The 14,999-nt window shown below is 48.1% G+C and overlaps 1 protein-coding gene across 2 annotated transcripts in view; it reads right to left on the minus strand.

Annotated features, from left to right (window-relative positions):
* The window catches only part of SNX19 (sorting nexin 19), a 42,518-nt gene extending 29,722 nt beyond the window's left edge, over positions 1-12,796 (minus strand). Inside the window, exons 1-7 of one of the 2 annotated variants that reach the window (XM_002708838.6) lie at positions 10,594-12,796; positions 7,541-7,679; positions 5,834-5,934; positions 5,609-5,728; positions 3,337-3,467; positions 2,131-2,227; positions 1,367-1,547 (exon numbers count right to left, since the gene is read on the minus strand). In XM_002708838.6, the coding sequence (XP_002708884.2) occupies positions 1,367-1,547; positions 2,131-2,227; positions 3,337-3,467; positions 5,609-5,728; positions 5,834-5,934; positions 7,541-7,679; positions 10,594-12,282 (2,458 nt within the window). In that variant the 5' untranslated portion in view covers positions 12,283-12,796. The remainder of the gene's footprint in view (positions 1-1,366; positions 1,548-2,130; positions 2,228-3,336; positions 3,468-5,608; positions 5,729-5,833; positions 5,935-7,540; positions 7,680-10,593) is intronic. The other variant, XM_051847741.3, reaches the window with a different exon arrangement.
* Positions 12,797-14,999: the final 2,203 nt, after the last annotated feature.

Raw genomic sequence — 14,999 nt, forward strand, 5'->3', positions numbered from 1 at the left:
TGGCTGCTCCACTTCCAATCCAGTTCCCTGCTATAGGCACCTGGGAAATCAGCGAAAGACGGTCCAAGTTCTCCAGCCCCTGTACCCATATGGGAGACCAAGAAGAATCTGCAGGCCCCTGGCTTTGGCCTGGTACAGCCCCAGCTGTTGTGGCCATTTGGGGAGTGAATCAGCAGATGGAAGATCTATGTGTGTGTCTGTGTCTTTCCCCCCTCCTCTCTCTCTGTAACTCTTTCTTTCAAATAAATAAAAAATCTTTAAAAAAAAGATATGATATTCAAAATTTACAGGCTTGATTTTGGCTAGGAGGATAGCTTCATTCATCCTTTTTTGTTTACACTTAGAGGTCTCTGATACCTTTGCTGTCACACCACTTCATTCACTAAACAGTGAGCTATGAGACGGGATGGGGTGGTAAACACATCTCACAGAGCTAAACTGAGGTCCAGGGAGTAGAGGTCAGGTGATGTACTCCTATCCACCTGAGACATGGTGAAATCAGTTTCTTCCACAGCCTTCTGAACCCAAGAGTTGTGATCCTGCACTCTCAGGAGAGGCCTCTGACTGATGATGCCCTTCTTTCCAGTTCTAGCTCAGCAGATGCACTTATTAATGCTGAAGGCTCTGTGTTTTTCTCTGTAGAATGCATCTGCTTTTCTCCTGGGAAGCAAACCGGCTATACCTCAAATGCTCATGAAGACGGAACAGAGCTTTCACCCCTCTCTCTTTCCTGCTCTACCTTAATAACTAGGCGGCATCACCTGTCAAGGCAGGGAATAAAGCAGAAAAAAACAGGAGAAAAAAGATGGATTTTATTCTGGACATATTGTATTTTCAGTTGTCTTATGGTCTATCCATGTGAAGACACACAAAATCCAGTATTTAGGCAACACTGGCACATCTGTTAGAGTGGAAGCTAAGGGGAGTGTGCAGAGTAAGGAGAGCGTGTCAAAACTAAGGGCCCAGAAGGCTGACAAGGGAGCCAGCAAGGTGGACCAAGAAGGGACAAGAGAGGTGGAAAGAGAATCAGGAGAGTGGTATCACACACAGAGGGGACGAAATGTTTAGATAAAGGCAGTAGCATGCCAAAACAAAAACTGAGACATCATACTATAAGCATGGATGTCTTCTGCTGCATTAGAACTTCTTGTGTTTGTGCTCTGCTCCACTGCTTGACTTGGTCTGGGATCACTCCATGCTTATCTTTGTACCCAGCACTCAGCGCAGCATTACCAACACTGAGGTTCCACACATGGCTCACTCCACTGAGCACAACAGCCATCACGGCAACCACGTCCAACCAACCCACGTCCTAATGGCCCAACCCTAGCTCTCCTCTCTGTGGGGGCCGAGAACTGCCACTCACCTGGATCACTGTCACTGAGGTCTCGGGCTGGCACTGTCGCACCTGACAAGCCACCATCCACATATTCTTTGGAGGTTCGTGTGAGACCTTTATTTAGGGTTTCTGTTGGTTGTACTTCCAGTAGCTTTGTCTGTTTTTCAATAAAGGATTCCATCCTAGACATGGAGAGGACCTCTGACTCCTAAAGAAACAGTTGAACATCATACATGGATGGCAACATGTGGCAGAGCAACGTGGCACTGTGTGCTACCCTGTCTCTCCCCTTCTAAGCTACGACAAGCACAGACCCTCCTGCTTGTGATCACCTTAGGGAAGTCAGTCTCTCTCTCTCTCTCTCTCTCTCTATATATATATATATATAACCCAAGTTGTTAGTAAAGCAAATCTGTCCTAATATTTATCACTTCATGCACATTTTTGGGTCATCCATTCTCTTCCAGGAACTGGCTGCCTTTCTCATCCTGTCATCCATTATTCTAAATCCACTAGCCCAGAGAAACCAACTTGCCAACTCAGAACTGGTAGGAATTCCAAGCTACTCAGAGAAAAATAGTTTTAGCATGAAAACCTGAGATAAAAATCATACTAAATCTGTTAAAAAGTAATTGAAAATTAAAATAACAAAACTTGGGATTCAGGTGTTAGTGAAGTCCTTCGGCAGACAGCGAGTCCTTTGGACCTTCAAGACTGTCTCCCCTGCTAACGCTGCGGACATCAGCATCCCCGATCCTGACAGCTGCACCGCTCAGGGCTCTGGTCCTTACCACGTGGCCTTCGTGGAGACAATACAGAACCCTGTCGTGTGCTTCGGTGACAGTCAGTGCTGGAGCAATTTTGCTGGATGAGAACCTCAGTCTGGACCTGGCACAGAAACAAAAAGCAGAAACAGGATGCAACTCATGGTCTTGATCCCCACACACAGGGCTGACAAGCACAGTGGTCCATCAAGAGAATACCCAGGCACACTCTTGGGTCAGAGTTGCCAGCAAAGACATGGTCCTAAAATCCCCTGAACATGTATTCCAGCAATGCTCACACTACACTATGTCTATAGTGCACGTGTGACAGGGCTTTTGCCTAGTAAAACAGGGACTAGTTTGTTATGGTTAACATTCTCCTAGGCTGTGGACAATGTTTGGCACATCCTACGCACTCATTAAAAATCTGCAAAAGAGGCTACAGGTAACTGGCATGGACTAAAGGTTTTGTCGGTGGTCATTCACTTATTCCCTCTGTTTTCCAAATAACACCAGAGAAGGAATTGCAAGAGATGACCTGGATGCTTCCAGGAATACAAGACTCATGCCCAGGCATCGTGCTCGTGCTCAACAAAGGCTGTCATTCGAGTCTGCTATTGTTGACCCACGAAACATGAACAGAGGGACAAAGACAGGCAACTGGACTCTCTGTCGCCCTCTTTCTTCATAATGGCCCAGACACAGATGCAATTTCCAGTAAGGTGTGGTGCTCTCGCCTTCCACATGTGTGCCTGGAGAGCTGCCATGGAACAGCTGGGACCCCAGTACCGGAGAGGGGAGAAGCAGTCAGCCAGGGACTAAAATGGGCTCTGCAGCTTTCCATTCTATTCCTTCCCAGTTTATTGCTAGTATATGCAACTTCTGAGGAAAAATTTCCAGAAATCGTGGTAGAAAGAGATAAGCTATAAACCCTAATTATCAGTAGGAAAGAAACCTCTCCATTTCCTAGGAAAGTATTCACATTCTAGAGTTTCCCTTCCAGTCAAGAATCCCAGGTCGGTCAGGTCTCCGGGCTCCATGGAAAGAACAAACACTTAGCAGTCCCAGTCTCCCTTGGTGGAGCCCTGAGTGGAGCCTGGATTCTGGGCTTCCCTAAAACCTGGAATGGATGCCTGACCTGTGCTCTTCTAGGCTTGAGAATGGGGTGGTCTTTGGCTGAGGATTGGGGATCAACCTGAGAAGCAGTCACTGGGTGACCGAAGGGTTTCTCACTTGCTAGCCTTCTTGCCTTCCGTCTGGGGCTTGCTTTCAGTTTCGGCCTCACTCAGCTCCTCTGTGGGGCTCTGGGGTTCAGAGCGAGGAAATGCTGTCTTCAAGGTGTCCACAATAGCACTCACCACCATCTGCAGGGGTCAGAAGGGCTGGGCCGGTAAGAGACCTCTAAACATCAGCTCAGTTGTCTCACGATGCTTTACACAACAGGGTGAGTTAAGAAATGACAGCCACATCCGTCCCTCTGGCATAGTCTTACCCATCAGGAAAGTCACATGTCAGCTAATGACAACTATCCTCCCGATCCTGTTTGACCACAAAAATCTCCCTCCTCACAGAATAAGACAAACAAGAACGTGGGAAAAGAAGCCAAAAGAAACAGATAAATACCAACCTATGGGCTGCATGCTGCTGATGGATTATATTTTCTAATTTTCTTTTTATAAAAAGGAGTGATTTCTAGTTCCTAAATTGATAATTATTTTATCAAGATGTGCATTTAGTGGAAGCAATATAGGCAGGAGTTCAAGGAGAGAAGAGTGAAAAAGATAACAACAATAAAAAACCAAACCCCACAATGTAAGGACACACAGTACAGGGCACACACAACATAAGGATGATCAGAGTAATTCGCAGCAGAGTAAAAATATTGGTTTTTCTAGTCAATCCAAACAAAATCACTCAGCAAGATATCTGGAACTGATATAAACTGATATAAACTTCCGTACTTGGAAAGGTCAAGCAAAACAATCTTCACTAAAGATTAAGAGTCACCTCTGTTTCTCAGAATGAGAAAATGACATACAGATACTGCTAAAAAGGAAAATACACAAACAAAACCATAAAGTATCAAAGAAATGGAAGAAATCATTCACTTTTCCTTTGGTGCATCTTGCTAACTGACACTCCTGGATCAGGGCAGCACAACTTGTTTAACACATTCTTGTATTCCTCTACAAGGAACACAGCTAGCATAGCTCAGACAAGGCAAAAGCAGTCAATGAGAGTACATGGAAGGGGCCAGTGCTGTGGTGTAACAGGCTAGGCCTCTGCCTGCGGCACTGGCATCCCATATGGGCACCGGTTCCTGTCCTGGCTGCTCCTCTTCTGATCCAGCTCTCTGCTATGGCCTGGGAAAGCAGTAGAAGATGGCTCAAGTCCTTGAGCCCCTGTACCCGTGTGGGAGACCTGGAAGAAGCTCCTGGTTCCTGGCTTAGGATTGGCCCAGCTCCGGCCGTTGTGGCCTTTGGGGAGTGAACCAGCGGATGGCAGATCTTTCTCTTTGTCTCTCCCTCTCTGTCTGTAACTCTGCCTCTAAATAAGTAAATAAAATCTTAAAAAAAAAAAAAAAAAAAAAAAAAAAAAAGACTACAGTGAGGAGTACAGGAGAAAAAATCATGGAAGAAAAAAGAGAATAACAAGAACATAGATAACGTAGCTTAGAAATCACAACTTGTTTTCCAGGCTCCTCATCTGTCTCACCCATTGTTCCATCACCAGCAACCACTACAGTGCCTGTGGCTCAAAACAAGCAATCAGTAAGCAGATGTGGAAAGAATCAAGGGATGGACACATCGCTGCGGAACTCTGGGGATTTTACCTAGTTGATCCCTTTCTAGTTTCTCCCACCATTCTACCTAGCAGTGGATTCTCCTTAACACCTCATCACATGAAATTCCATTCTGTTTTGTTCCCCTAAACCTAGATCAGAGGGGAGCTTCTCCTCTGCTACCAAGTCAGTGCTCTCCAACCTTCTGATAAACCTCAGGCTTGAGTCCTGGAGACTCTAAGGATGTCAACTGCCTATCATAGCTGACAGGCTCCAATGTGTTATACAAATTCCCACAGGTGCTGAGACACCTTCCTGAAGAAGGTATAATTCTGTCCATACTCTGTTCTCCAGCAGAGAATCACTAAGCCAATCTAAATATAGCGTATTGTCTTGTCTTAGGGCTCTTTCCTGAATGAACAAGACTGGGAATGACCTTTCCTTCCAGAAGAGACTATTCAACCTCAGCCTATCAGTGGAGATACAGATCTATCCTTACATGCCTATACTAGAATAGCAGTATCACAAAACTCCCCGGATATGGTTACACGTATAGAGACATGAGTACTGTTTCCTAACAGTTGTGATTCATCAAGTTGGTGAGACAGCCAATTTTTAGCAAAAGGTCTTGAGAACTTCAGTTCAGGTTCTGTTGACTTCTGTGTGCAGCCTCCCTCCGTGCCCACCCTTGCTTGTTTTTCAAGCAGTGGCTCATGCTGGTACCTTGTCTATCCTAGAGACCATGAATGGTTTCTTGACAAAGGCAATTCGAGCATCTGTGTTCAGAGCAAGGAACTCCTGTACTTCCTCACTGTTAGCGATCTCAGGAATGGCACAGAGTTGCTGCAAAAAGAAGACACAAGAAGGATTTTGAGAGAGAAACCCCCACCCCCAGATATTTCTACTTGAGGTTAAAGGAGAGAAAACCCAAAATGGAAGCATGCTGACCTTTAGGAATGATTCCAGAAGGCTCTTACGGGCTTCTACTTTGTCACTATCCATATTTCCAAATGGAAGATCTGGAAAGAGCTTTTTAGGACCCTTCACGTCTTCAAAACAACAACAACAAATTCATTTAACATAGAGAGCTATCCTACATAAAATATACCAAACATACTTTAAAAATAACTACTGGAGACACTAAAAAAAATCACGAGTTCCAAATAAAGCCTAGGGATGATACATACAGCCTGCTGTCATTATTAACATGAAGAGGCCACACACTAGAGTGGTTACAAGTGAGCGCTCCCAAGTCCAAAGGCCCAAGTTTAAATTCTGCCTCCAGTTTCTAGCATACTAATGACCTTAGGCAAGCTGCATGATGTTTCTGTAACCCTGTTTCCTTTCTGAAAAAGAGAGACAGTAACAGTACCCATCTCCTAGACTTTTATGAGGATCAAATGAGCTAACATGTATAAAGTGCCTAGAAGAGAACTAGGTCCGTATTTTCAAGCTTTGCTTAATTAGTACCTATTGCTACAAAGAAATAAAAATGCATAATTTATATCTAAACTTCTTAAGAAGTTTATCTGGCTGATCAACGTTTTTTAAAATCCAAGTGGTTATTTACTGCATTTTCTTATTTTCCCTGTGTCTTTGAGGCATCAAACAGCACACAAAAAAGACTGGTTGCTAAAGGAAAGGAGGTAGCAAGGATCTCTGGATAATATTTTCATATTTAAAGGTGTCACTTCTTCAGAATCAGCCCTTAAGGCATTCGGATCTGGCTGAAAAGCCCATGACAGCATTTCAGGCACGGAAAGCCAAGACACTGTGGCAAAAAATTACCTTTCTACATGAAGGTTCTCTGAGTGAGATCCAAGTGGAAAGAAGGGGCCATCAGAGAAGGAGGTCCCTTTCTCTGAAGGGAGGAGACGACTTCCACTTTGCTTATGGCCCTGTCTAAATACTGACGGCGTCTGTGGATTCAAAAGGCTTCCAAAGCCTTGGCAGCTCATGTCAAGAGCCTCGGGTGATCACTGACATCATAAATAAGAGTGCCAATTGTTAAATCAACAACAGGAGTCACTGTGGACTTACTCTCCATGTAGGACCTCTGTCCTTAATGAGTTGTACTATGAGAATTAACTCTAAAACTTGTTTTCAAACAGTACTTTACACTTTGTGTATCTGTGTGGGTGCAAACTGTGGAAATCTTTACTTAGTATAGAGTTGGTATTCTGTATATAAAATTAATTAAAAATAAATCTTAATGAAGAATGGGATAGGAAAAGAAGTAGGAGGTGGGACGGGAGTGGGGGTGGGAGGGTGGGTATGGGGGGAAGAATCACTATTTTCCTAAAGCTGTACCCATGAAATTTGTATTCATTAAATAAGAGCTTTCTTAAAAAAAAAAAAATAAAATGTCACTCTCGAATCACTTTAACTCCTCACACCACCTTACTTACTGCTTCTTTTTTAAGCTTAACCTAATGAGGCTCCAGACAAGGCCTTTAACAGCAACTGACAACCTTAAAAACAATGGGATAACTGCTGTTCTAAACTAAAAGCCAAACACACTTGGGGAGCAGAGAATTTCAATGCTACATTCTCTTCCACTCCTCCACACAACCCAACAGGACGCCAAGCTGTCAAGTTCAGGGTGGTTAGATGTGAAAAATAAGCAGGCAGCGTGGGGCTAAGGGAATTACTGACTTTTGATGAACTTCCGTAGATCTGGTTTCTCCTCCAGTCGAGTCTGCAGATTCAAGAATTCCCGGTAGCGGCGGTTCACAGTGTGGTAGGCCAACTGCTGCAGGCCACTGCTGTTCTCACCGTTAAGAGCTGTCTCATACTGTTGAATGAATATATTTGTTGGCCAAATCAGTCAGATTTAGACAATCTCTACTCCAGATTCAATGCCCACAGTTCAATGCCCACACGGTAACAAGAGAGTAGGGATAGAGAGGGAATATTCTTATTCTGCTCCAGAACCTGCTCTACCTGACTGCTGCCCCAGGTTGTAATGAACAACTCAAACTCCAGGGGTGGCTGAATTACGGAATGATACATACTTCAAACTATATATGGGGGCCAGCACTGTGGCGTAGCAGGTAAAGCCGCCGTCTGCACTGCCAGCATTCCATATGTGTGCTGGTTCGAGACCCAGCTCCTTCACTTCCAATCCAGCTCTCTGTTATGGCCTGAGAAAGCAGTAGAGGATGGCTCTACTGCACTCACTTGGGAGATATGGGAGAAGGTACTGGTTCCTGGCTTCGGACAGACCCAGCTCAGGCCATTGTAGCCATTTGGGGAGCGAACCAGCAGATGGAAGATCTCTCTCTTTCTATGCCTCTGCCTCTGCCTCTCTGTAACTCTGCCTTTCAAGTAAGTAAGTAAATCTTACACACACACACACACACACACACACTCACATATATACACATACACAATGGGCTAAAAAGTCAGAAATGAGTTTCACTGTTCCTTGCTGCTACATCCATTAGAAAGCTCCTTCCCCTAGACACTGTCTTTATAAAATCGGCTACAAAACTACTTTTCAAATCCCACAGTACGTATCAGATGATACTGCCTATTTCACCCCTAAAATTATAGGACTGGACATTTATATAAGAGAAAAACCACTTAGCCATTATACCCGACTGGTGATTCTACAAGTTGGGAGAACAAATAAGCCCAACCAGCAGATGAATAAAAGAAAACTTCTATGTTTGGGATGGATTAAAAGGGCACATGCTTTTGTTTTTGTTTTGCTTTGAGCACATTAATCCTCCTAATTGTTCTCAGAATTAAACAATTTTTTTCCCCCACTAAGTACGTATCATCCGTATGTTGTAAAGGGTCAAAACCTGCTATGTTCTTAGCTTGGAGGCCTAGTGGTGGGAAAAGATGATTGGTACTACATGCTACCCAGAGAGTGGACACCTTGCACAGCATGAAACTACAGCTCAGTGTAGGGGAAGACGTTTTACTAGAATAGTTGATACAATCAAGTCTTGTGGGAGAACTACACAGACACACAAACACACACACACACACACACACACACATTCACACTCCTTCTCGTTAGCAGTAATGAATGCTATTGCTCAGGTATTATCCTAAGGGTAAGCAATGGACAAAAAGTGTTTCCTTGCTGGTGGGACTCAAGGCTGGTGTTTCCCAGTTTTCTTCAGCCAGGACGGTTGTGATCAAAGCAGTACCGAGGAAACCAAGGTAAGAAAGACAGGCAGAATTCAGGATGGGGCTCTCAAGCTCGGAGCACCTGGGAGTTACGATGTTTTTTTCTCACATACTGCGGCTGTGCAACAGTTTACAGAAGGTCCTTTCCCTCTTACCTGGATTGGAATTTCACAGGAAAGACTACAGCACCAAGGCTTGGGCCTGGTGGTGGTTTTTGGACTGAGTCAGATAAATTTAAAGAGAAAGCAAATAAAATCCAATGGATAGGGTTCTTGCCCAGGAATTGTCTTTTCAAACTTCTTCCCTGCTAATTCCTTTCTTTCTTTTAAAAAATAGTAGTTATCTTTTGTGCTTTGTTTTAGGGATGTAGGATATTTACCTAATATCAAATTCCTTATTCCTGGAGCTATTTAAGCACAGATATGGGAATCACCTGGCAGAGACAATATGAAGAAGGGTGGTTAGATTAGAGCTGCAGTTCCCCTAAAATGGCCTTACAACAGGCTGCCTCCATGTTAGTTGGAGGCTCTAATTAAAAAAAATATAGAATTTGGAAGCCCAACCTTGTATATTCTCAAGCAGAACCTTTTTAAATCTGTACATTAAGAAAGCAGGCCACGGCCGGCGCCGCGGCTCACTAGGCTAATCCTCTGCCTGCGGCGCCGGCACCCAGGGTTCTATTCCTGGTCGGGGTGCCGGATTCTGTCCCAGTTGCTCCTCTTCCATTCCAGCCTCTGCTATGGCCTGGGAGTGCAATGGAGGATGGCCCAAGTCCTTGGGCCCTGCACCCGCACGGGAGACCAGGAGGAAGCACCTGGCTCCTGCCTTCGGATCAGCATGGTGTGCCAGCCGCAGCACGGCGGCCGCAGCAGCCATTGGAGGGTGAACCAATGGTAAAGGAAGACCTTTCTCTCTGTCTTTGTCTCACTGTCCGCTCTGTCAAAAAAAAAAAATAAATAAATAAATAAATAAATAAATGAAAGGCAGGCCAGGAGCCAGTGCTGTGGTGTACAACACCACTGTTGTGTAAAGCCACTGTTTACAATGCCAGCATTCCCCACCAGAGTACCTGTTCCAGCCCGACTACTCTGATTCCAATCCAATTTCTTGCTAACGTGCTTGGGAAGGCAGTGGGTGATGGCTCAAGTGCTAGGCCCCTGCCATCTATGTAGGAGGCCCAGATGGGAGCTCCTGGCTTAAGCCTGGTCCAGTCTTGGCTGTGGTGGCCACTAGGGGAGTGCACCAGTGGATGGAAAATTCTTAAAAAAAAAAAAAATTAAAAAGCAGCCCAAATAATGTTGACTACAAATTTGGAAACTACTGAAAATACAGCCTACAGTCTTCTAACAGTCCTGAGATTCTAGGATTGCTTGTATGATTGTGAAAAGGGCCCACTCTGTCTGACAAACAGCTTCAGAACATTCAAGCAAGGCATTTGTTGAGTTGAACACAGCAGTTTAGAGTTGTCTCAACGCCCCACCCCCACCCCCGACACCAGCTTTACTAACTCTGCTTTCTGGACCTATTCCCAGGCCAGAACGGGTGCCCGCAGCGTTGGTTGTTACCTTCACGGTGTAGAGCGTGTATGGGTGGAAGCCGGTGCCACTGTGCTCTCGAGCCGTGATGGTGCCACTAATTCGAAGGTTCTGGATAACGACGGGGCCATCTGGACTGCTGAGAGGCTCAAAGCTGAACGTGGCTGAGCTGAGAGGACCGGGTGGAGAAGAGGAGAGCGCAATCGGTGGCAGCGCAGGATCGAGAGAGCTCACGCCGTCGGTGAGATCCTTCTCTAGACAGGAGGGTCGCGGGGGGCAGGTCTTTTCCTGTTCCTCCCCGAAAGCTGTGAGGGGGGTGGCATCTCCCTGCTCGGCTTCCTTGTCCGCTGTGTCAATCTGGATCTCTGGGCAGGAGCTCGGCGCGGGGACCAGCAGGCCTGCTTCTGTGTCTGTCCCTGGGCCCTCCTCAGCCTCGGTTCCTTCAACACCTTCGGACCCCCCGCCATCCTTGGGCTCCAGAACCTGGGATTCCTCCAGGGCATTCAGGGCATCATGGATCCTCTCAGACAGGAAGTTGCCTGGGGTCATGAGCATGATTGTCTCCTTGCTCAGTTCCGACAGTGGCGATTCCAGCTCTGAGTCTTCACACAGGAACAGGGGGCCTCGAATATCCGGCTGTAGGAAATGAGGCGAGCTGTTTCCCACTTTCCTTTCTTCAAGGATGCCGCCGAAATCTGCCTCTATGGCTTCATGGCCTTCCTCAACCTCTGGGGACAGGCCTGGCTCACTGCAGCTTACGAGCACTGGGACAGCTACTGGGGAAGGGGCTCTCCCTTCCGGCCGGCTCTCTGCCTCAACCATCAGCGGCAGAGATGTGGGCACTGCTGGCTGCTCGGGGTCACAGGCTGGGCAGAGTGGTTTAGCCACCTGTGCTGGGTCATTTCTGGCCTTGGAGAAGACAGCCACGAGCACGAGGTGGATCCAGTCAGGATCGGACAGCTTGCTGACCAGTGGTAAGATTACATTGCAAGTAATGAGTTCCACGACTACGTGGCGTCCAGTCCGCGTCTCCAGGTGTGGCTTGGGCACGAGCCCTTGAAGCAACAAACTCACGATGCCACGGGTGTAGGTGACCTCGGCATTGGGGCTATGCACGGCAGGATGTGGTGCCGTCGCCCGGGAGTAAGCTTCCCAGAGCTGGGCGGGCTCCACTGGACCACTCTGCTTCCTTGCCGTGGCCTCCTTGGCCTGAATGTAGCTCTGCAGGTGACAACCACAGAGGGTCAGAATTCTCTGGGCAAGGGCGCGACTGTCCACCAGGCCCATCCTCCTCCGAAGCTCCCGAACCAACCCTTTCATTGCTGCCTCCATCTCTTCCTCAAAAGCTGGCTCCTGGCTCACCGAACGATACCAGGACAACACAAAATCCCGGATAATCATCTGGATGGTGCAGTTGATCTCCTGTTCCAACTGCTTTTCCGCCTCCGGGCACGGAGGGCAGGTGGCCACTGGGATGAAGCGCTCCAGGTGCAGCTGACCTGAAGCCCCCACGATGGCGCCGGAGCCCAGCCATCCTCCCAGCACCACGAGCAACGCAGACAGAAGGCACAGAAGCCACACGTTGACCAGAAGGTGGATGACCAGGAGCCAGCCGAGCAAGACTCCAAAAGCTATCAGCTTCCGGTTGCTCATCAGATTGAGGCTACCACTGGACTCGGGTGGCGTCTCCGGGGACCGGGGCGCTGTCTCTGCCTTCATGGCTGAAGGGACCACGTTTCCCCAGATGACAGCCCTCCTTCGATGCTGGGGATGGGGGAGGTGAACTGTGTCCTGGACGCTAGGCGATCCGAGGACAGCGGGCAGGGGTCCGGGCCCTCCAAGTCCTACACTTCCTGCAAAGCGACCGCGGCAGCTCGCCTTCTCCCCTTCGCTACTGCCGACGGAGCCCTCGGGCCGGCCCCCCTCGGCGGAGACGCTGCTTCGGCCAACGCTGAGGGCTTCATAATGGCCCAGGCGGAGTGCCTCTAAGCAGCCTCGGGGCCCCCAGAAGCACTTACGCCCGGGTCACACGCCGCCGCCGGGGGGCCGCGCGCCCAGACTGAGCTCCGGTCGAGAGTGGGCTCATTGGGGGTCCTCTCCGCCGGCCTCGCCCGGTAGCCACCGCCCGCAGCACCTGCACCTCCAGGCGGCCGGGGCGATGGCGCTCCGCAGCCTGCCTTCCGTCGGGGCTGCCGGCCGGCCGGCCGCCGGCGACAGCTTCCGGGTCGACGTCGGCGGCGGCGAGGCATGCCGGGAGCGCGCCGGCGCGCGCGGAGGAGCGGTGCTGCCCGTCGCCCCCTGGTGGTCAGGCGCGGCCGCGACCGCCAGAGCGCGCACTGGTCCGGGAAGCTGAAGAGGCGCACCCCCGGACTGGCCAGAGCTCCCCCGGGTGGCCTCGGGCAGCGCCCCGAGAAGACTCGGAGCTCCGGAGGGTTTAAAATGAATTCTAAGTAGGAAATGTTGTGTGCAAACGGCCCTCACTGCTTAGCCAAAATCTCAGTAATCCAGTTTATTTTAAACTCTTGGGGACATATTTCATTTACTGGATTTTTTTTTTTTAGTTTTATTTATTTATTTGAAACTCAGAGTTACACACAGAGAGAAGGAGAGGCAGAGAGAGAGAGAGGGAGAGAGGTCTTCCATCTGCTTGTTCACGCCCCAGATGGCCACAAAGGCCAGACAGAGCTGCACCGATAAGAAGCCAGGAGCCAGGAGCTTCTTCTGGGTCTCCCACGCGGGTGCAGGGGCCCAAGGACTTGGGCCATCTTCTACTGCTTCCCCAGGCCATAGCAGAGCTGGATTGGAAGTGGAGCAGCCGGAACTCGAACCAGCGGCCTTATGGGATGCTGGCACTGCAGGTGACAGCTTTACCCGCTACACCACAGCGCCAGCCCCGGCCTGATGGATTTAAAAATTCACCTCGCTTTTGCCGGAGCCTCCTGCTGCATCTCAGGAAACTGTAGAATACAAGGCACAAACCGTAAAACAGAGGTAAATTCATTCCTTAAATTTTGTGTACTGTATCACAAAGGCAGAGTTATGATTTGGGGTTATTTGATGGTGGAATTTCCCTAGAAGTCACATATTTTGGGCACCTGCTATGTTCAAGGGGTAGTAGCAGAGGAATGGAGGGCATCCGTGTGGCTAATGGTGGAGACGAGGTCTAAACTGGGGAAATGGGGTATGTGAACTTGAATGGTTGTCGAATACCGGAAGTCAATCTGTGATAGAGTGAAATGCAAAGCCGCCGTAGAGACACTCTGGTGGAGGGAGGAGTGCGGTGGGTTTCAGCAGTAAGGGGGTCCTCACAGCTGAGGCAGCTTTTCTGCTACCCACCCACCTCCATTTCTTTTTCTCTCTTCTTCCCCAAATACATAGGAAGAGAAAACATTGAGATGTGTTTCTGGATAATCCTCTAGTCTGTTCACTTTATTGCTTATTTGTATTGGTTTCAGTGTTTAACACAGCTACCTATAGGTACATGTCAGACCGTAGCCCTGGCTGCCTGCAGTAGTGTTTGTGTCCATTTGCTGTGAAGCAGTTTCCTTCACTGCCTGAGTCCCAGGGTTGTGTCTGCCATGCAGTATCCTCTCTGTTTTGGCACAGAAAGTACGTCATCTGCATAAAGCGACACATGATCACCCATCTTCATCATCCTCCATGCTGTTAGCAGCCTTCGTCACTACAGCCTGACTCTCTAGATATTTAAAGAAATCTTCCAGCAAATGCCAATTTAAAAAACATAAAAATTAAAAACCTGTGCCAACAAGAAGAGGGCTGTGGTCTCTTCCCTTCCTTTCTACTCTTGATGGAAAGATTTTTTTTAATGTAAAATAAACTGTCATCTACATGTGAGTCACAGTTGACGATAAAGTGCTTCTCAAGCAAATAGTGTGACTTAGGATCAGAGCGTTCTAGAAGCAGACTGAGCACACCGTGGAGATCCCGTAATGCCGGTCTGTGTTTCCATGGCACCTGCCACTTCACTGCTGCTCTCTTTTCATGGAAAAGGAGCGCAAGAAGTGAATGCTCTCCTGCTTTGCTCTCCCAGGCCATTCTGTTGCCCTCAGGAGTAGTTAGAGAGCGACAACAGTGCCCTGGAGAAATGTCCCTGCCAACTTTTTGGGAACTAAACTGGAAATCTAAATGATGGAGAGACGTGCTCTGTTGCTGGAGACTTCCCCCTGGAAGTTGGGAGAGAAAGTTTACTGCGCAGCAGAGTCTGGAGTGTTCAGGGCAGTAAGGAACTGACCTTGTAAGTGGGCTCTGTGCCACCTGACCAGATGGTCCACAGCACAGGGGGAGCCAAGAGCGCCTTCCAGATTCTGAAGTGGATTTGATGAACATGCCAAGGCACTGGGCATTTGGATGGATGTGAGCTACTGCTTAGGGGCCTGGAACAGGCCTCAGACTCCAAACAGATTAATCATAGGGAG

This window comes from Oryctolagus cuniculus, chromosome 1 (genome assembly GCF_051225735.1).
Source record: "Oryctolagus cuniculus isolate XC-2025 breed Fujian yellow rabbit chromosome 1, ASM5122573v1, whole genome shotgun sequence".
Taxonomy (NCBI): domain Eukaryota; kingdom Metazoa; phylum Chordata; class Mammalia; order Lagomorpha; family Leporidae; genus Oryctolagus; species Oryctolagus cuniculus.